The 22,249-nt window shown below is 36.5% G+C and overlaps 1 protein-coding gene across 1 annotated transcript in view; it reads right to left on the bottom strand.

Moving 5' to 3' along the window:
- LOC137390587 (protein retinal degeneration B-like) overlaps positions 1 to 22,249 on the bottom strand; it is a 122,734-nt gene that overhangs the window by 26,291 nt on the left and 74,194 nt on the right. The window contains exons 11-16 of the mRNA XM_068076916.1: positions 21,543 to 21,717; positions 20,283 to 20,475; positions 19,771 to 19,942; positions 8,053 to 8,247; positions 4,275 to 4,445; positions 3,775 to 3,912 (exon numbers count right to left, since the gene is read on the bottom strand). Of these exons, the coding sequence (XP_067933017.1) occupies positions 3,775 to 3,912; positions 4,275 to 4,445; positions 8,053 to 8,247; positions 19,771 to 19,942; positions 20,283 to 20,475; positions 21,543 to 21,717 (1,044 nt within the window). The remainder of the gene's footprint in view (positions 1 to 3,774; positions 3,913 to 4,274; positions 4,446 to 8,052; positions 8,248 to 19,770; positions 19,943 to 20,282; positions 20,476 to 21,542; positions 21,718 to 22,249) is intronic.

The raw sequence follows: 22,249 nt of genomic DNA on the forward strand, positions 1-22,249 counted from the left end.
AGGTAGAATACAATGATATACCCAGGTAGAATACAATGATATGCTCAGGTAGAACACAATGAGATGCTCAGGTAGAATACAATGATATGCTCAGGTAGAATACAATGAGATGCTCAGGTAGAATACAATGGGATGCTCAGGTAGAATACAATGAGATGCTCAGGTAGAATACAATGAGATGCTCAGGTAGAATACAATGAGATGCTCAGGTAGAATACAATGGGATGCTCAGGTAGAATACAATGAGATGCTCAGGTAGAATACAATGGGATGCTCAGGTAGAATACAATGGGATGCTCAGGTAGAATACAATGGGATGCTCAGGTAGAATACAATGAGATGCTCAGGTAGAACACAATGGGATACTCAGGTAGAATACAATGGGATGCTCAGGTAGAATACAATGGGATGCTCAGGTAGAATACAATGATATGCTCAGGTAGAATACAATGGGATGCTCAGGTAGAATACAATGAGATGCTCAGGTAGAATACAATGAGATGCTCAGGTAGAATACAATGGGATGCTCAGGTAGAATACAATGAGATGCTCAGGTAGAATACAATGGGATGCTCAGGTAGAATACAATGGGATGCTCAGGTAGAATACAATGGGATGCTCAGGTAGAATACAATGAGATGCTCAGGTAGAATACAATGAGATGCTCAGGTAGAATACAATGAGATGCTCAGGTAGAACACAATGAGATGCTCAGGTAGAATACAATGAGATGCTCAGGTAGAATACAATGAGATGCTCAGGTAGAACACAATGAGATGCTCAGGTAGAACACAATGATATGCTCAGGTAGAATACAATGAGATGCTCAGGTAGAATACAATGAGATGCTCAGGTAGAATACAATGGGATGCTCAGGTAGAATACAATGAGATGCTCAGGTAGAATACAATGAGATGCTCAGGTAGAATACAATGAGATGCTCAGGTAGAACACAATGAGATGCTCAGGTAGAATACAATGGGATGCTCAGGTAGAATACAATGGGATGCTCAGGTAGAATACAATGAGATGCTCAGGTACACAATGAGATGCTCAGGTAGAACACAATGAGATGCTCAGGTAGAATACAATGAGATGCTCAGGTAGAATACAATGAGATGCTCAGGTAGAATACAATGAGATGCTCAGGTAGAACACAATGGGATGCTCAGGTAGAATACAATGAGATGCTCAGGTAGAACACAATGGGATACTCAGGTAGAATACAATGAGATGCTCAGGTAGATTACAATGAGATGCTCAGGTAGAATACAATGAGATGCTCAGGTAGAATACAATGGGATGCTCAGGTAGAACACAATGGGATGCTCAGGTAGAATACAATGAGATGCTCAGGTAGAATACAATGGGATGCTCAGGTAGAACACAATGGGATACTCAGGTAGAATACAATGAGATGCTCAGGTAGAATACAATGAGATGCTCAGGTAGAACACAATGGGATACTCAGGTAGAATACAATGGGATGCTCAGGTAGAATACAATGGGATGCTCAGGTAGAATACAATGATATGCTCAGGTAGAATACAATGGGATGCTCAGGTAGAATACAATGAGATGCTCAGGTAGAATACAATGAGATGCTCAGGTAGAATACAATGGGATGCTCAGGTAGAATACAATGAGATGCTCAGGTAGAATACAATGAGATGCTCAGGTAGAATACAATGATATGCTCAGGTAGAATACAATGAGATGCTCAGGTAGAATACAATGGGATGCTCAGGTAGAATACAATGAGATGCTCAGGTAGAATTCAATGAGATGCTCAGGTAGAATACAATGAGATGCTCAGGTAGAATACAATGGGATGCTCAGGTAGAATACAATGAGATGCTCAGGTAGAATACAATGAGATGCTCAGGTAGAACACAATGGGATACTCAGGTAGAATACAATGGGATGCTCAGGTAGAATACAATGGGATGCTCAGGTAGAATACAATGATATGCTCAGGTAGAATACAATGGGATGCTCAGGTAGAATACAATGAGATGCTCAGGTAGAATACAATGAGATGCTCAGGTAGAATACAATGGGATGCTCAGGTAGAATACAATGAGATGCTCAGGTAGAATACAATGGGATGCTCAGGTAGAATACAATGGGATGCTCAGGTAGAATACAATGGGATGCTCAGGTAGAATACAATGAGATGCTCAGGTAGAATACAATGAGATGCTCAGGTAGAATACAATGATATGCTCAGGTAGAATACAATGGGATGCTCAGGTAGAATACAATGGGATGCTCAGGTAGAATACAATGATATGCTCAGGTAGAATACAATGGGATGCTCAGGTAGAATACAATGAGATGCTCAGGTAGAACACAATGGGATGCTCAGGTAGAATACAATGGGATGCTCAGGTAGAATACAATGGGATGCTCAGGTAGAATACAATGAGATGCTCAGGTAGAATACAATGGGATGCTCAGGTAGAATACAATGAGATGCTCAGGTAGAATACAATGAGATGCTCAGGTATACAATGAGATGCTCAGGTAGAATACAATGGGATACTCAGGTAGAATACAATGGGATGCTCAGGTAGAATACAATGGGATGCTCAGGTAGAATACAATGAGATACTCAGGTAGAACACAATGGGATGCTCAGGTAGAACACAATGATATGCTCAGGTAGAACACAATGGGATGCTCAGGTAGAATACAATGGGATGCTCAGGTAGAACACAATGGGATGCTCAGGTAGAATACAATGGGATGCTCAGGTAGAATACAATGAGATGCTCAGGTAGAACACAATGAGATGCTCAGGTAGAATACAATGAGATGCTCAGGTAGAATACAATGGGATGCTCAGGTAGAATACAATGAGATGCTCAGGTAGAATACAATGAGATGCTCAGGTAGAATACAATGAGATGCTCAGGTAGAATACAATGAGATGCTCAGGTAGAATACAATGGGATGCTCAGGTAGAACACAATGATATGCTCAGGTAGAATACAATGATATGCTCAGGTAGAACACAATGAGATGCTCAGGTAGAATACAATGAGATGCTCAGGTAGAATACAATGGGATGCTCAGGTAGAATACAATGAGATGCTCAGGTAGAATACAATGAGATGCTCAGGTAGAATACAATGAGATGCTCAGGTAGAATACAATGAGATGCTCAGGTAGAATACAATGGGATGCTCAGGTAGAATACAATGGGATGCTCAGGTAGAATACAATGGGATGCTCAGGTATACAATGAGATGCTCAGGTAGAATACAATGAGATGCTCAGGTAGAATACAATGGGATGCTCAGGTAGAATACAATGGGATGCTCAGGTAGAACACAATGAGATGCTCAGGTAGAATACAATGAGATGCTCAGGTAGAATACAATGAGATGCTCAGGTAGAATACAATGGGATGCTCAGGTAGAATACAATGGGATGCTCAGGTAGAATACAATGGGATGCTCAGGTATACAATGAGATGCTCAGGTAGAATACAATGGGATGCTCAGGTAGAACACAATGGGATGCTCAGGTAGAATACAATGAGATGTTCAGGTAGAATACAATGAGATGCTCAGGTAGAATACAATGGGATGCTCAGGTAGAATACAATGGGATGCTCAGGTAGAATACAATGGGATGCTCAGGTAGAATACAATGGGATGCTCAGGTAGAATACAATGGGATGCTCAGGTAGAATACAATGAGATGCTCAGGTAGAACACAACGGTACACTGTGAACAAGTATATAAACATTGACTTGTTTCCACTGACCTGAGGAAACACTTTCTAGATTGAGATCGACTGACGCTGTGGATAAATAGCTGGCATTGCTGCCCTGTCGCATGAGTGAGGCAGCTCGAGGGCTGCCATAACCGTCCGAAAACATTCCGTACCTCTTCAGGCAGTCAACTGCGCACGGAAAAACAGACAAATGTTCGAGTGATGTGGTAAAACCGTTTGAACTGAGCCTCCGCTAATAATTTTTGAAAGCTGCAAACTTCTTAAATTGAAAATTTGTGTTCAACCAAAGAGTCTTGACAGTGAACATGAGCAGAAACACTAATGTGCTCAAAAAGTCATATGCAAACACAATGTATGACTTGTTTGAAAAGCACTCTAAGCGACTATAAAAACTCACATGAAGAACACATGATATCTCAATAAATAATAAATACTCATATGAAAAGCATGCAAAGTGATTATTGAAATAAGAGCTGCAAAAGCTCTTCATAGCAAAAACAAACCTGTACAACAGGATATAAGCTACTCACAGAGCGAGGTAGACTGGCCATCACCAAGAGGAAAGTATTGGTAGCGAGGAACTTTGACAGTGTCTATCTGATTAAAACTCGACTCAAGAAGAGCCTCCAGACGACCAGCGCAAGGATCCGTTGGGTAAAAAAGATTGTATATTTGAAAACAGGAAGGACGAGGCTGAACATCTAAAATACAAAAACATGATGAAACATTTAAAAAAGGATTCTTTCGTACATATGGGTTGAACGCATCATCAACTGAAAACGAAAGTGAAATATTAGTTTCTATGTTATTCAACAAAAATAAAATATTACAACAAAACTGGCGTATCCAACTTTATAGATTTAAATGGGCTCACTAAAAGGGGACTTGCAGCAGCATGCGGGAATGGGCGAATAAATCAAGATACTAGAAAGGTTATATCGAGTATACAGCCATCTCTATATTTTTATTTATCGCGTCTTTATTATTAGCGACGTAAAGAATCATCGAGATGAGCCCATCATTTTCAGTCACTAGTACCCAACAAGACGCAGTCAATACAAACACAAACAGCTCATCATTTCAGTCACTAGTACCCAACAAAACGCAGTCAATACAAACACCAATAGTTCATCATTTTCAGTCACTAGTACCCAACGAGACGCTGTCAATACAAACACCAACAGCTCATCATTTTCAGTCACTAGTACCCAATGAGACGCAGTCAATACAAACACAAACAGCTCATCATTTCAGTCACTAGTACCCAACAAAACGCAGTCAATACAAACACCAACAGTTCACCATTTTCAGTCACTAGTACCCAACGAGACGCAGTCAATACAAACACAAACAGCTCATCATTTCAGTCACTAGTACCCAACGAGACGCAGTCAATACAAACTCCAACAGCTCATCACTTTTAGTCACTAGTACCAACGAGAGGCAGTCAATACAAACACAAACAGTTCATCATTTCAGTCACTAGTACCCAACAAAACGCAGTCAATACAAACACCAATAGTTCATCATTTTCAGTCACTAGTACCCAACGAGACGCTGTCAATACAAACACCAACAGCTCATCATTTTCAGTCACTAGTACCCAACGAGAGGCAGTCAATACAAACACAAACATGGCATTCTCAGTATTGATGCTATCAAAAGCGTATGCTAAATAACCACTGTGCCAAATATGTGCAAATGCAGCCAAATCCTAAAATAAATGATATCTTCACGAGCAAATGATCCAAATTGTTTTGTTGCAGCATCTCCTAGGACCATATTTCTTAAAGGTTTACTTGCAACAAAATTCACATTACAGTTATTTGGTATCAAAAGATTCACCATGTTTTGCTATGCTATGTTGTAGGTGCAAAATACGTGAAAATGTGATTACAAGCTAAAAAACGAACAGTTAATCGCCGCCATCACGAAACCGCTGTAGATTGGAATCAGTTTATTTTTCTGACGTTGTCATTACATTTGGTTATTGTTTGTCCCGTGATGTTCTCATGTGAAATGAAAGGCCAATAAAAGGCTCAATATAAAACTTCTCGTAGCACTAGTTTATGACAAACACTTCGGGTTTTACCGAAGAGCCCGTATCAAATATAAGATGCTCGCTACTTTAGAGTTTTGTTTCGGCTTGGCCTAATTGTCTAGTCGTAATCTGATCATGTGACCCATACTTCCTGCTAAATAAGGCAAAATAATTTCTGCATCATTTTTCGACTATCACAGGTGACCAACAGGCTTGTCATGTTTATCAGAGAATGATATGTACTCTTTCGAGCTAAGGTTAAAAAATTAAATGAACTTTCTCGGTAGGTTTTAAGATATCAGTGCTCAGAGTGACAGCGTTACAATGATGATGAAATAGACACATAAGGACAATTAACACGGTTTTATTGAATGCGTGAAGTATATTTGTGAAAATATTTCGATGAATGAGGTTGCTTGAAAGTGTAAACAGAAGCCATCTCGTTCAACTCCGTCTCATTTGAGACGTTTTGGAAAGAAATTCTAGTATACGGCAGTTTCGTGATGGCGGCGAATAACTGTTCGTTTTCGAGCTTTTAAGAGTTTGTAATCACATTTCCACATATTTTGCACCTACAACACAGCAAAGTAAGACATGGTTAGTATTTTGAAACCAAAAAACCAAAATGTGAATTTTGTTGCAAGTCAAACTTTAACATTGAGATGAACTAATGTTCTGTTCAGAACAGAACGTGTTGTTTTCAGGTAAACTAATTATTCTAATGATAGACTGCATTTATTTTCACAGTAATACTTCAACTTACGAGTGCTCTAACGCACGAGAAACTTGAGATACGAGCCAGATTTTAAGCACGTTTTAGCACTAACATACGAGCAATGTTTGAGATACGAGCACACGAGTCAGTTGCGAAGCATGCCGGAGGTGTTTTATGAGAACAGCATCACTCTGTATTTTTCAACTACTCAGGTTATACTTTTGTACCGTGTATTTTGTGCGCAATTTTCAGTGCAGAATTATGTGAATTAAAAGTACGGTGCGTAGACCAAAAGTTTGCCAGTAAAATGAAAGTTAACGGCAAGAAAAGCAAATGATAACAATTAATATTAAACGGAAAATTATTGTAAAATATGCGAAATGTGTATGCATGATTGAGCTAGCTCAGCAATATGACAGAAATACATCCACAATTATCAAACTGAAGGGTTATATTCAGGGCATTTAGTTTGCAAAAGGACTAGCCATATTTTCTAAACGACGCAGCGATCTTCACGACCGCTGATGGAGAGACTGCTCAGGCATTGGATAAAAGATAAACAATTGGCCGGTGACAGCGTAACTGAACGATGTTTCAATAAAGACGAAAAGGCCGGTGGTTAAAAGGCAAAAAGGCCTATGTGAAAAGGCCGGTGCTATCTATAAAAATTATAAAAATAGACTTTCGAACAAGTTGGCTAGTGGTCGTGCATTAACCCTTTGTGACGACACCAGTGTTAGTCCTAATCGCAACACGTCGAAAGAGCGACAAAGGTAAACGCCCTTAGATAGGTTTATCTTAAAACGGCCGACTAGTCGTGAAAGCGAAACAAAGGAAAAATTAGCTAACCAGCGAGAAACTTCCAACAATGAACGCCGAAGAAACTTTAATTACATTAAGTTAAAAATGAAAGTTTGCTTTTAGGTTTGCTTTTAAGTTTGTTTTTTAAGACTTTGATAAAATCCAAATTTATCAAATTCAACTGTTGTAATGAAGGATAACACTTATATTTCCCTCCCTGTCAAATGCTAGCATTAGCTGCTACTGTATGTATTTAATTTTACATTTTAATTAATCACATTTTCTTGCATTATTTTTTAATTTGTTGCTTTTTGAAAGCATGTGGTAAGTTAGGACAATAACCAACATGTTTTTTCTGTTACAATATCTTGTTTTGAGTGTTTTATTTGCATTTTTTAGAGTATTGCACCAAATTGTAAATCTGCACCAACCAGTAAATTGCACCAACATGCGAGTAAATTGACATACGAGCTCAGTCTCGGTGAGCTCGGAACGCATTAAGCTCGTAAGTCGAAGTATGACTGTACTCAAACTGGTTCAGAGCTTATTAAATACATATGATCTAAAATGAAGGCTTGCCGCGACATCAGTTTCTCATTTTTAGAGGTCAGTGCTGGTTCGAATTAACACTTATAAGTGAGCGATCACTGCGTATTGCGTATTATGTCATAGAAAAGCATAGGTTTAGTCGGATGGCCTAAACCTACAGCCGACAGCATTTCAAACTATAAACCAAAGTCAGCAAGCACACCTGTTCCATTGATGATGTTACGACTGACCAGCACAAGTGCGAGTGGTGAGCCGAGCATGAAGAAGTCACCGACGTCAAAGTCAAAGCGTATTACATCTGGTCTTTGGTCGTGTTGATTGAGATGTGCGGAGCTTGCAGGACTCTGCAGCCCATTGGTTGATACAAGCTTGCTCAACCGAGAGGAAGGCATTGATGCTACAAGTTCAAAATACATGCTTACATACTGGTGAACCAGCGTGGGTTCATTGAAAAGGATTGCAAAATATACAAAATTAAGAATATTTGTTACAGTACTCCATGAGAAATTATCAGCAACTATACATACTTTGAAATAGAAACATGAAAAGCGCAGAGGTTTAGATTTGAAAAACACATGATGTTCACATATTAATTATATGAATGTGTGCTGATTTTCTAAAGAATGTAACAAAACCTAATACTTTATCTCAATATAGCAGTAACCTAGCTAGGATCAGACAGTTGAATGTCTGTCTGTCTATCAATATTATTTGAAGTTGAGGCGAAATGTGGTATTTAGTGTAAAACTTTTGCATTACAATAATTTGCTTGTTTTAGTCTAGTTTCAAAATTATCAGTTTGAATAAATCGGATCTAAAAGAAAGGAAACATGACAGATGGCTGAAGGTCGAAGCTGCTATGATTGGACCTGGAACATTGACGACTTCAGGTAAAATTTCCAAGCCAATATACATAGGTACTCATAAATGAAAAATATTGAGCCACACTCGCGAGTACATGTACTTCCTGTGTCACAAACTTACAAAAACAAAAATTATTTTCCATATTAAGCTTCAACTTGCAAAAAACATTTTTCCTTTCATAAATGTAAAATATACTTAAAAGATCTATATTTTCCCATCTGTTGGAAACAAAAAATTTCATGAAATCCCGTGTGAGTTGATACATTGTAATATGGTTTGTTTTTCATGTCTAAACCTCGCCAATATCAAAGCATACAAAACATGTGACAGCTAGAAGCACAAAGGTAGGAATATATGCTCTTAATTTGAGAGCTTGATTGCTGATCCGACGTGTTAAATGTCAACACTAATAAAAAGTCGCTTTGCAGAAAGAAAGGCTTAGTAAGGTGGCAAAATAACATTTATTTTCAGTAACAAAAATTTTTTTGGATTTGAGTGAATATTTGTGACATCCTCACATTTCATTGGCTAGTAGTTTAAACTTGACAAAACTGTTTCAAACATTGTTTGCCAAGTTTCTTGCTTCAACCGCTAAACGAAACGACTGACAAGCGATTTCACCTGGTATCGACTGCAATTAGCCACCATGCCGACCTTTTGCGTTGTCTCCTCAAAGGTTGACTGGTAGAAAATATGCATGAACAGAATGGCTATGAGAACGGAAAGAACGAGATCACACAAACAACCTAGTTTACATTAGCAACAATTCGCATCGATAAGCACATAAGTAGCGGAGTGCATAACACATGCGCAAAGTGAAACAGAAGGAAGGGAACTAGAACTAATATGGCTCACAACCTGATGAAGAGCGTGTAACAGCGCTACAACACAAATGAAAGAATAACATGAGACACATTCATCCAGAACTCGAAGATGAACTCGATTAGAAAAGAGAGCCTCACAAATATATTATTCATAGACATAGGTATACATTTAAAGAGCCTATAGCATGAGAAAGATCTTACAAGCTCTACCGAGTAAACTATTAGTCGCCTACGAAGTTGTAACTAGGATTAGGCTTAAGAGATCAAAATTACAAGACCATAGGTCAAGGTTAGTACACACAACACATTTTACATCAGCAATGTTAATTGTTATTACTGGTTATGCAATTCGGAGAACTAACCTGTAGATAATTATATTTCTACACAAGTTATTACTTTGATGTTTTAGAGATTTCACCTAGGAAAACTGGTACACAAGTAAGAGTCTCTCCGAACACAAGGTCCATAATTTGCCAACAATCTAACCGATACTCACGAGCAATTGTGAAATATTTTAAACCTGATGCATTTACGGAGCCGCCCACAACCTATTTAAGGAGCCGCGCACAACCTATTTAAGGAGCCGTCCACAACCTATCTTAATTACATGCTATAGAATAATTGATGCTGTCCTTGTGGATAACCATTTGTATAAGATCTGGCCTCAAAGTAAGTCTATTCTGGGAATCGGCGAACATGGAAAAATTACAAACTATCTATTTTCTTAGCGACATATAAAGTGAACAGCATAATTCTAATATGTATATTAATTTATAAATCCCCTCAAGGGAGTTTTATCAAATGTGGCCAAGAGCGGACAACCTTAGGCAATGTTTCACCTATATGTATAGGTATAAGTATTATTCATCCAGCAATAATGAGCTGAATGCTAGAAGGGAATAATAGACACTCATAAACTATGTAGTAACTTTCTAAGTTTTGCAGCAAACTTCTAAAATGGTTTCGGCCTATACAAACTCCTGTTGACGAGATATAGAAGCCCTCTGGTGACAGTTAGTGTTAGTATACACCGAGTAGGGCATAGCTTATTAACTAGCACAATTATGACTGCTACAAGCAGTTTTGAACAACATTGAACAAAACAGTGATACTATGTGAGCAACAGAAGACAGAGAATGTGAACCTTATTATTGATAAAGTAAATTTTCAAATTAGGCCTGAATAGATTGGATTTTAGCTGCAGTAGCCTAATAGAAACAACAGCTAGATTAACAGAGTATGGCTTGATATGAAATGGCAAGAGTATTTTTGGAAAAACTGGCCTTTTTGAAAACTATTTGGCTAACTTCCGTAATTGCATACCAGACCTACCGAGGTTATTTAAAGATTTTTCTATTTATATTATTTTCTAGCAAAACAAACATTGCTGTAAAAAGGTATTATTCTCTAAGACTTTGTAAAGAGTTTATACATTCACGCCAGCTCAATGTGTATATTCTAAAAGCAGCTGAACTCACTATAAAAATAATGATACGCTGCTCGTATTTCGGTTTCCACCTAATGCGGTGGTATATAAACTCTAGTTTAAAATGTTGCGTATCTCGAGCAAAAGTCAGCACAAGAAAACTTGTTGTTTTTATAGTTGGAGATGTAACAATATTGCGTGTCAGAAGGGGAAAACTACAACCAAATCATAATAATGCCGAGTCAATGACTACTTAAATATTACGATAGAACCTTCTTATCATGTTCCAAAAGTTGTCTTCTATTATTTATATCTGAGAGTAGTTTCTCCAAAGCCAATGAAGATATTCTTTTATGCTTGTTTCAAGTTCAAGGTCTGTTTAGTCTGGAGAGCCTATCACAAACTCTTATTCCCTGTTCATGTTTCAGATTTCACCGGATCTATTCTTTTCTTACACCAGAGGTTTCAAAATAAAGTCTTGGTAGTTTTATTTAAAGATAAAAGACTCCGAAATAAAACAAACGTCTATCAAACAAAAGTATTGCATGTAAAAAACTTGGTTTGAACAACTAGGGTTTTTTATTCATTAGATTATCAGAAATTTAACATAAAAATAGCTCATTCATCTAGCTTGAGATTTAGAAACATGCATTTGTGACACTCACTGTGAGACTCAAACAAAATTACACGAGACAGACATTAAATAATTTTGATAAAATGAAACACTACAGGAGAATGAAAAGACAGGAAAATACCTGTAGTAGAAGCAGGCCCTGCTGACTTAGTAGGCCTGAGGGCGAGCTTCATGCCAGCTGTATAAGATAGAATGCGGTGAAACTGAGCCAGCAACAATCAGTGTAACGCAGTAGCTATATAGGTAGATGAAGACATTCATAACAGCAGTTACTAACGGATACCATGATTGGCAGAAGATGCCAGTATCTATTGGCTTGTAAGGATTGATAGATAAAGCGGTGATAGATGCTATCAATCCTAAAACGCTAACCATAAGTACCATTCCAAATATTGGCAGCATTTTAACGCAAAGTTATGCAGATTCAGACGCTTCAGAGAGATAGTTGATGAAAGATTCAGTGTAGTGGTACCTGTGCGTTCTAGATTCATTACAGAGAACAAAGTCCTTTTTAGTGCTGGATAACGATTCGAGTGCATTCAGTTTTGCGATAGTTGTTCTCTCTCGGTTCATCGATTCAAAAGGAGAAGACAACTGCGTATGAAACGAATTTTACATAACGATTCGATTCAGTGTTTGCGAACGCCCACGCAGCAGCTTTCTAAGGAAATTTTCGTGAGAGCATTGATCGGTCAGCAAATTTGTTTAGTTTTTTTTAATCCAAATTGTAGCAATAGTCTTGACTTTTGCCAAATTAACTCATGTGATGTTTTGTAGTTAAGAGACTTATATTTGTAATATCTTATTACAGTATTAATCTTCATTGATTGTATTTGTCCTGAGCATATTGTAATTTTTGTTATTTATTCAATTGTTTTTAAATTAATTTGATGTTGTTTTATTAAATTTTAAAAAGGATAACATTTTTCAAATTGTATTGGTTAATTGATATAATTGAAAATGTCACCATTACTTAAATATTGTTTGCAAATATTAATTATTAGTTTACTATTTATTAATAAATATACAAATCTCGGTTCGATGCGGTTCATAATGCCCATCTGAGTGAACCGAAGTAATAAATGAAGATTCGGTTTCATTCAGTTTTCAGGAGAAAATAACTCTGAAATTGAATGCATAGTGCGGGTAGACATCAAACAGCTCTAGTCATTTTTTACAGACTCACATATTAACACTATGTCAAATATTTGGTGGTGAGGTCGACTGTTGAAATGAACTTTCATACACATATTTGGGTCATTTTGGTAAGAAGATAATCAATGATTAAAAGCACAACAGTCTCAGTGTCTAAGACACATTAAAAAGCACCGTGTGTTCTGTGAGAGTCTTCTGTGAGAGGCTTGGTATTAAAGGCACCATGTGTTCTGTGAGAGGCTTGGTATTAAAGGCATAACGTGTGTTCTGTGAGAGGCTTGGTATTAAAGGCATAACGTGTGTTCTGTGAGAGGCTTGGTATTAAAGGCATAATATTGTAATATTACATATTTGCAACTTCCAAAATTAATTTTTTAAGATGTTAGGGTAGGACAAATGCTACACGACTGAAGAAGCACGCTAATATCATGACAGCACAACAAGGGTTATAACAGCAGGGCAAGATGAAATAGTCAGCGCAGAGTCAGAGTGAGGAGTAAAGATTTGGAGCAGCAAGCTATTTTAAAGATCAGTATAACTTTCCTACCCATGTCCAAGATTCTGGCAGTTTTAAGCCAATGCCTAGTTTGACTTCTAGAAGCTGACCGTAAAATGGAGACACAGTTAATACAAGTTAGAGGGTGACAAGAACTGCACCTCCCACGTTCTAATAAACAGCACAAAGGCAACCACACTGGGATCACAGCAAACATATTTGCATACTCATTCCGCTACCGTATCGACTGTACGAGGTTTGCTGGGCGTCATCTAAACGATACAAAACTTGTTGATGAGTGGACAACTTCTTAGAATTCTGCCATACAATTTTATGAAAAGAGACTTTGTCATGATTATGGAAGTTCCAACTAGACAACATCTGTTTCTATAGAAGATATATAGTTAAGAGGAATAGAAATTGCTTGCTAGTTGGGATAACTCCCAAAATCTTAGTTTCTACTGATGTATTGGAATACACAGATAACAGTACTAACAAAAAAAATTGTGTAGTATTTTAGAGGACTTTCAGAATACCTTACATGCTCCATTTTGTAAAAAATTATAAATCTAGAGCCATAACAAAATTGCTGAAAGCAGTACTTGTTAGAGGCGGAAATATTGGTTTGAGACAGCAATATTGATTAAAGGCAGCAACATTTATCCGAACAATCGATTCATCACCAAACCCAAAAAAGGGAATAATTATAGAGAAAACGGAACAGGCATAAGAATGCCAATTCAAAAACAGTAAAGCAAAAATGTTGCAGTTTCAGTAACTGAGCCTCCTATAGGCTCAGTAACTGAGGCCTCCTGTGGCTAAGTATAGGAGACTCAGTATAGGACCTATACAGAGCCTCCTATACTTATACATACATGCACTTTTCTGTCTAACTGTTGCTCAGGAGGAGCTTCTTCCAACATCTACGTTCATCTGTGTAATAAACTCTACCAAAGCATTACTAGAGACTCAACTATTACTAGAGACTCAACTAGTAATACACATCATTCATATGGTATGCAGAGTAATAAAAAATCTTCTGTCACGTACATACAGTCACAATGCCTTTCTACATACCTGTAAGTGTGTAGTTATCTGTTAACTGATAACAATAGCTCTACGTGTATGTTCAACAACAGTTAGATACATAATACGTTAAATATTTGGAAAATTATTTTACATAAGGACAAATATAGTCATTTAGCTAAATCAAAGAAGAGAATTTGATAGCATATAATGTATGAGTGATAGATTTAATTGTCATTAGTACTAGCAATGTTGAAAACTGAAGTTTTCGTAGTTTCTAAACGTAGTTAGCAAGATGGCATGTCTGCCATTGCAGCTGTGAATGCAAAAGCAAGTAAAAAACCTCTGGTACAATAATTCTCCCTACTTTGTGGGGGTTACATTCCAGATAAACCAACAAATCTTTTTCTAAAAGCTGAGCATTGCTTTTAATACTTGAGAACACTTCTAACATTTCACAATCACTATATGTGTACGTAAATTGTAGATACAATCACTATACCTGTAAGTAAATTGTAGATACAATCACTGTACCTGTAAGTAAATTGTAGATACAATTACTATACCTGTAAGTAAATTGTAGATACAATTACTATACCTGTAAGTAAATTGTATATACAATCACTATACCTGTAAGTAAATTGTAGATGCAATTACTATACCTGTAAGTAAATTGTAGATACAATCACTAGACCTGTAAGTAAATTGTAGATACAATTACTATACCTGTAAGTAAACTGTAGATACAATCACTAGACCTGTAAGTAAATGGTAGATACAATTACTATACCTGTAAGTAAATTGTAGATACAATCACTATACATGTAAGTAAATTGTATATACAATCACTATACATGTAAGTAAATTGTATATACAATCACTATACGTGTAAGTAAATTGTAGATACAATCACTGTACGTGTAAGTAAATTTTAGATACAATTACTATACCTGTAAGTAAATTGTATATACAATCACCATACGTGTAAGTAAATTGTATATACAATCACTATACCCGTAAGTAAATTGTAGATACAATTACTATACCTGTAAGTAAATTGTATATACAATCACTATACCTGTAAGTAAATTGTATATACAATCACTATACCTGTAAGTAAATTGTAGATACAATTACTATACCGGTAAGTAAATTGTAGATACAATCACTAGACCTGTAAGTAAACTGTAGACACAATTACTAAACCTGTAAGTAAATTGTATATACAATCACTACACCTGTAAGTAAATTGTAGATACAATTACTATACCTGTAAGTAACTTGTATATACAATCACTATACGTGTAAGTAAATTGAAGATACAATTACTATACCTGTAAGTAACTTGTATATACAATCACTATACGCGTAAGTAAATTGAAGATACTGAAGTACGTAAAAGATTAATAAGAACTGAAGGGTGAAGCATGACTGGAATAAAAGTCAAAGAGGTAAAGTCAATTTTAAATATTCTTGAGCTTATCAGTGAGAAAGCAAATGATGGAAAGCAAATGATGGAAAGCAAATGATGGAAAGCAAATGATGGAAAGCAAATGATGGAAAGCACTCATTGGTGAATCTCTGTAGATGAAGGAGGAATGGTTTACCGTATATACTCAATTATAGGACGCACCCTAGTATAAGATGCAGCATAAATTTCAGCCAATTATTGAGAATAAAGGGTAATTCAAGTATAGGACGCACTTCAATTGATCTCTTCACAAGTGAAATTTTCGCACGATCAATCGATTGTTTTCTCACTTTTAGGGCTCAGTTGACTGACTGACAGGTAAGTTTTAACGCTGGAGTGAATTCAACTGAAGTCTGCCGGCAATCAATTTTGTAATTGGAATCAATAAATCTTTTCACATGCGCTGTTTTTTTTGTGTTGTTTTTGTTTGTCATGAATAAATCTTTCGAAAACGAATCTGGTTGTTATTTTCTTATCAGTCACGTGACTATTTCTTGGAAGTGAGCAATCATTCTTAATCTTCCTTATAAAGGCGTCCGTTTGACTCAATAATAAAAAGCTACGAAAATGTGAAATAAAAACATAATTCCATTTATTTATCACCTCACTCAGACATAGAAATATGAAATTCATTGCAATTTTTATTCTCTCATATTCTTTTTATATTGCGAGCAATAAGTGGAGTTAAAAACAGTTAAAATCGCCGCGATTGTCTTCCGTCTACTGAGTGTCCATTCCCCTCTCGTATACATGGTATACGGTATAGCAGTGGCCTGATAATCGGTGCTGCTTCATAGAAACACATGGCCCCTCGTGGTATGTTGCGATTATAAGACGCAGGTGAAATGTAGGCTGATTTTCAGGTCAAAAAAGTGCGTCCTATAATTGAGTATATACGGTAATTTCAATCACTAGTTCAACATCGAACTCGAGCTATTCTTGGAGTAGACTCTACTTTCATCGCTGACAAGAACGAGCTGGCTGGGAGGCCAGTTCCTAAGAAGAGACTATACGCACTGCAAAGCCACTTTGTTTTCTGCACATTGTGTGACTTTCATAAATAATAAATAGATGAATTGAAGTTTTCCTGATCGAGTTTCTGTTAATATTTCAACTTCAGTCCTAGTATTTAAAGGCAGGGAATGCACTGATACTTTTGAGTGGTTATGGGCTGGTCAGACTACTTGTGCTTATGATTGACTGGGTTCAATAGGAAAAGGAAGTCACATGTTTGTAGATATGTGGAGACTGGATAACTCTTGAATAACGCGATGTACACGATTAATGAACAGCTTCACAAGGAAACTTACAGTGCATCGCTATATATATCCAAATAAAGGCGACTATAAGCGCGTGATACAGACAAGTTGAAGCTGCCATATAGGAGCGGTAAATGTGAAGAGGTAAATGTGAAGAGGTAAATGTGAAGAGGTAAATGTGAAGAGGTAAATGTGAAGAGGTAAATGTGAAGAGGTAAATGTGAAGAGGTAAATGTGAAGAGGTAAATGTGAAGAGGTAAATGTGAAGAGGTAAATGTGATGAGGTAAATGTGAAGAGGTAAATGTATCAAATACAAAATGAACAAAAACAAAACTAACTATGCAAAGCAACCCCAACTTTATTAGATTACGAATGCTACCAGCTTGTACAAGCTAACCTTTAGACAGCATGTACGAGGTCTGATCTAAAAGTTCTCGAAATAGAGTTGTACACACTTGCATATCCGCACGATGGAAAAACCCATTGCAGCGTTTGCAGGGAAACATCTCCGGAGTGTTGTCACAAAATTTCGAGTTGCTATGACAACGCGTTCTCAAGTGAGCCAACGATATGTCAAGGTCTGTCAGGTGTTTTCGGCGACTTGAAAATTTTTTTATCGTCATGTCTAATAAACCGGAACAGTGTAATTGCATTAAACTTTGTGTGAAATTAAGGAAAACAAGGATATAATGAATGACTTTCGAAATAAAATTTTGATCATTCCTAAAAGCTTTCTTAAAATCGTTGCAAGCGTGCATCCTGAGCTACTTTTGATCGTCAGTTAGCAATCGTGGCACGAACTTTGCAGCGACTCATCTTATGTTTAAATCGTCAGTTAAAACTTTTTGAACAGTTCCAAAACCAAGTCCAGATATCTCTCTAATGGTTAAACGTCGATCTGCCATGACTAGTTACCCCACACTGTTGATTGACGCGCGAGTTCTTGCCGACGCTGATCTGCCAGACCTTGCATCACCTTCAGTGCTGTCTCTACCTTCACAATAACGTTTGTGCCACTCAAAAATTTGTGTTTTTAGAGCAGCATCTCCAAAAGCAATATTTAACATTTCAACTATCTGAGTACTTGTTTTTCCTAATTTCACACAAAATTTAATGCAAATACGCTGTTCTGATTGATTAGACACTAGAAATTCCCCTGTCATAATGCCCACGACCAAAGTGAGAATGGAAAAAGAAAGGGTACTGATGGTTGAGAAATGCAATATTAGCAGTCAAATGGCACTGCAGTGTAATAGGAGAACTGCAATGGTAGCTGCAATGGTAGCTGTAATGTACTGGGTGTTATTATGTACAACAAACAGCAATAATGAAAGAAAAAGATTATATGTTTATATCTCTCCCCTGCAATAGGAGAAATGCAATATTAGAAGTAAAATGGCAAGCTGCTGTGTAATATACACAGGCTGGGGGGCTGTATATCATTGGTCATAGCAACCAATATCAAGAAGTTGTGATATTTATCTAGGTTTCTGTATTTATATCTAAAAGATTATGCTGATATTAAAAATCTAAACAGATTTTAGCTGGTTGTCATAGAAATATATGTATAGCTATAAGAAAATGTAGGCCTACTACTTAATTTTGCAGATATTAAAAACGGCTTGGCAGTACGGCGATATTGGGCACAGCCGCAGTATCATCAACAAAATCTTTAGAAAAATAATAACAGTAACATATTGCATTGTCACTATATACTTCGATCTTGTCATAGATATATATACCTATGGATCTTGTAAATTTGAATGATTATTCTTATAACTAAATATTATAATAATCTCATAAAATCAAATAATTATTCTTACAATTAAATATTGTAATAATCTTATAAGAATCGTTAGAAAAATATCATCGTCATTTCCTTTACTTTCACTGCTTTGGACATCAGTTGGAATACCAAAGTACTGATTATAAGTGTCCAAAATGTTAGAGTCAGTTAGGATCGGCAAAAAAAGAAACGATTACTTTTCAATACTTCCACGTTAATTACAGAAACCATCGGCAATTGGACAATGCCATAGACTGGCGAAATGTGCACGTTTTTCTCGTGAAATGCGCACAAATTAATTGTTCTACTCTCTGTCACACAGCCGTATCGGCGTTTCGTTTGCCGGTCTTAAATTTGATTAAAAAATGCTTGTCAAGTTATGGCGATTTTAGGCCAAATTAATCTGTCTAGTTATGTATGATCCAATCAGATGGGTGAGTTTTAGGATATTGCGGTAACTTTTCAAATACTTGGTGACATATTTAAATAGGTTTATATGTGTTATGTATCATTATTATACTTAACACAGAAACGACTTTACACAGAAATGGTTAAATTTTTTGATGTGATTTCGGTACAAGGGTTTGGTCACGGCTGTGGACGGATAATTTTTTGGGAGTTGTGTGCGCATATGCATTTATCATAAAGTTCCCAAACAATCGCTTCGCTCGTGTTTGGTCATGGGATGACGATAAATTTGTTAAAAAATCGCTGAAAGCACCTGACAGACCTTGACATATCGTCGGCTCGCGTGAGAACGTGTTGTCATAGTAACCTGAAATTTTGTGACAACACTCCGAAGGTGTTTCCCAGCAAACACTGCAATGGGTTTTCCATCGTGCAAATATGCAAGTGTATACAACTCCATTCCGGGAACTTTTGGATCAGACCTTGTATTTTTAGAGAATGGTTACAAGGCTAACCCTTAACTTTTGCAGGCGACATTACGAAGGCAGACTTTACAAAAAGGAAATTTACCGCTGAAGTCGAGGGGATCATGACTATCCGTGGAGTTGCTCAAGTCAGTGTCACTAGCAAACTTCTTCTTATCATTGAGACTCTCACTCGTTGAGCAGGAAAGGTCATTTTGGAGAGAGCAAATGATGTCAAAGGCCATCACTGAACCCATGCAATCTCCAATCAGAATGACCTGCGAGAAGATGAGCGAATCAACTACGACTATTCACAGCATGTGTACAGCTGTCAGCTTGAAGCCATTGGCAGCGAACTCATAGATGGCTCAAAAATGCTTTCTTTTTAACGCATACTTCAGAGGGATTTGTTATAAATCAGGTAACCTAGTTGAGCAATGTTTGGTATCTATAACGCATAAAAAAAGTAAAGTTTTTCATTTTATTGCACAAATCTTGTTGAGATCAGTCTTCTACAAGTTCGCCTCTTGCGCGAATGTGAACCACAACAGCCATGCTCTACATATCCAGTTAACTAGCTAACAGCTCACAGCAAAGGCAGTGATAAATGAAGCGCACCTGACCGTTGAAACCTTGGCCCTCATCAGAAAGAAGGAAATCCCGGTATGCTTTGTTGGCTCGGTTGGAAACAGTTTTTAGGCCGTCTTGATAATCTGCCGATTGGAAGGCGAGAAGCGGCACAGCGCTGATGGGGAAATAATCATTGTGGAGATGACTACCGCTGTCGCTGCCTTGACAGTAGGGATTAATGCTAAATAATAGACATAATAATAGACATAATAATAGAGATAATAATATACATAATAATAGACATAATAATAGACATAATAATAGACATAATAATATACATAATAATAGACATAATAATAGACATAATAATAGACATAATAATAGACATAATAATATACATAATAATAGACATAATAATAGACATAATAATAGACATAATAATAGACATAATAATAGACATAATAATAGACATAATAATAGACATAATAATAGACATATTATTATACATAATAATAGACATAATAATAGACATAATAATAGACATAATAATAGACATAATAATAGACATAATAATAGACATACTAATAGACATAATAATAGACATAATAATAGACATAATAATAGACATAATAATAGACATAATAATAGACATAATAATAGACATAATAATAGACATAATAATAGACATAATAATATACATAATAATAGACATAATAATAGACATAATAATATACATAATAATATACATAATAATAGACATAATAATATACATAATAATAGACATAATAATAGACATAATAATAGACATATTAATAGACATAATAATAGACATATTATTATACATAATAATAGACATAATAATAGACATAATAATAGACATAATAATAGACATAATAATAGACATAATAATAGACATAATAATAGACATAATGATAGACATAATGGGACTGGAAGAACAATGAAACAAATATCAGCACATATTTGACACACCTCATCATACACAGTTACACACTCACATAGCTGTTGCAGCTGCTCGATATTAAATTAGTAACTGATGCTGTAATTAGCCAATGCAGTGTTTCCTCTAGTTCTTCACAATAGCATTATTGATCTTAATTACTTGTAAAAAACTGAGTCAGATGAAAATAGGACAGGAAATAGCTGGAATGATGATATTTTCAGGAGCCACGAAATGCTTTAGCGCAAGTGCATATAACGAGCATCACTGTTGCGTTGATTGGAAAGTAAAAATATAACATAGCATGATCCTTAAAAAAGAATGAAAAACGAAAGTGAACAAAAGCACACCTTGCAAGCATATTCAGAGAATCAGAGTGAATGGCTGGGCATGGCACTAGCTTAATAGAGTAGCGGTGTAGAAAGTTAGGATAGTGTCGCGAGACAACCTTGTCAAAGGTCAACCTCCATGTGGAGAGATCACTAAGTTTGGCATTCTTGTCCGACTCAACCAGCAGGGCATTGCCTATAGTCAACATAAATATTCAATTAAAACATACCGGTATGCTATTTTTTGGTGAATCAAGCAAGATCTGACGTTTACAATCACCCGGGATTGCAAACAGAATAGAAAGTGCTTAAAAGGCAACCAAAGCTGCTCATCATCCGCTGAATGGTTAAAGAATAGATATAAGGAATCAGTATCCTATTGTAAATAGATAGTGAGAGTTTCCCTCATAATCACTGTGTTTCCATGATGCGCATGAGTCGCAAATTTGAGCCAATCCGCAAGTTATCCGCGTCATGGAAACAGCATAAATCCGCAAGCTAAGCGAGTTTTGCGATCCGCAAAAGTTTATCGCATCCATCACGCTTGTGAAAGATGGAAATGGTACTTGCAAAGGATGCGCATTAAAATATCACTGGCTATTCCAATATAAACATTCTCACACTTCAGTTGTTTTTTATTTCTATTTGTGCAGTCTCAATGTGCCAATGTTCCGAACGATTGCTGCTAAGCTTAGTGTGACAAGACTGCCTAGCTATTTATAGAGTCA

This window comes from Watersipora subatra, chromosome 3 (genome assembly GCF_963576615.1).
Source record: "Watersipora subatra chromosome 3, tzWatSuba1.1, whole genome shotgun sequence".
NCBI classification, from domain to species: domain Eukaryota; kingdom Metazoa; phylum Bryozoa; class Gymnolaemata; order Cheilostomatida; family Watersiporidae; genus Watersipora; species Watersipora subatra.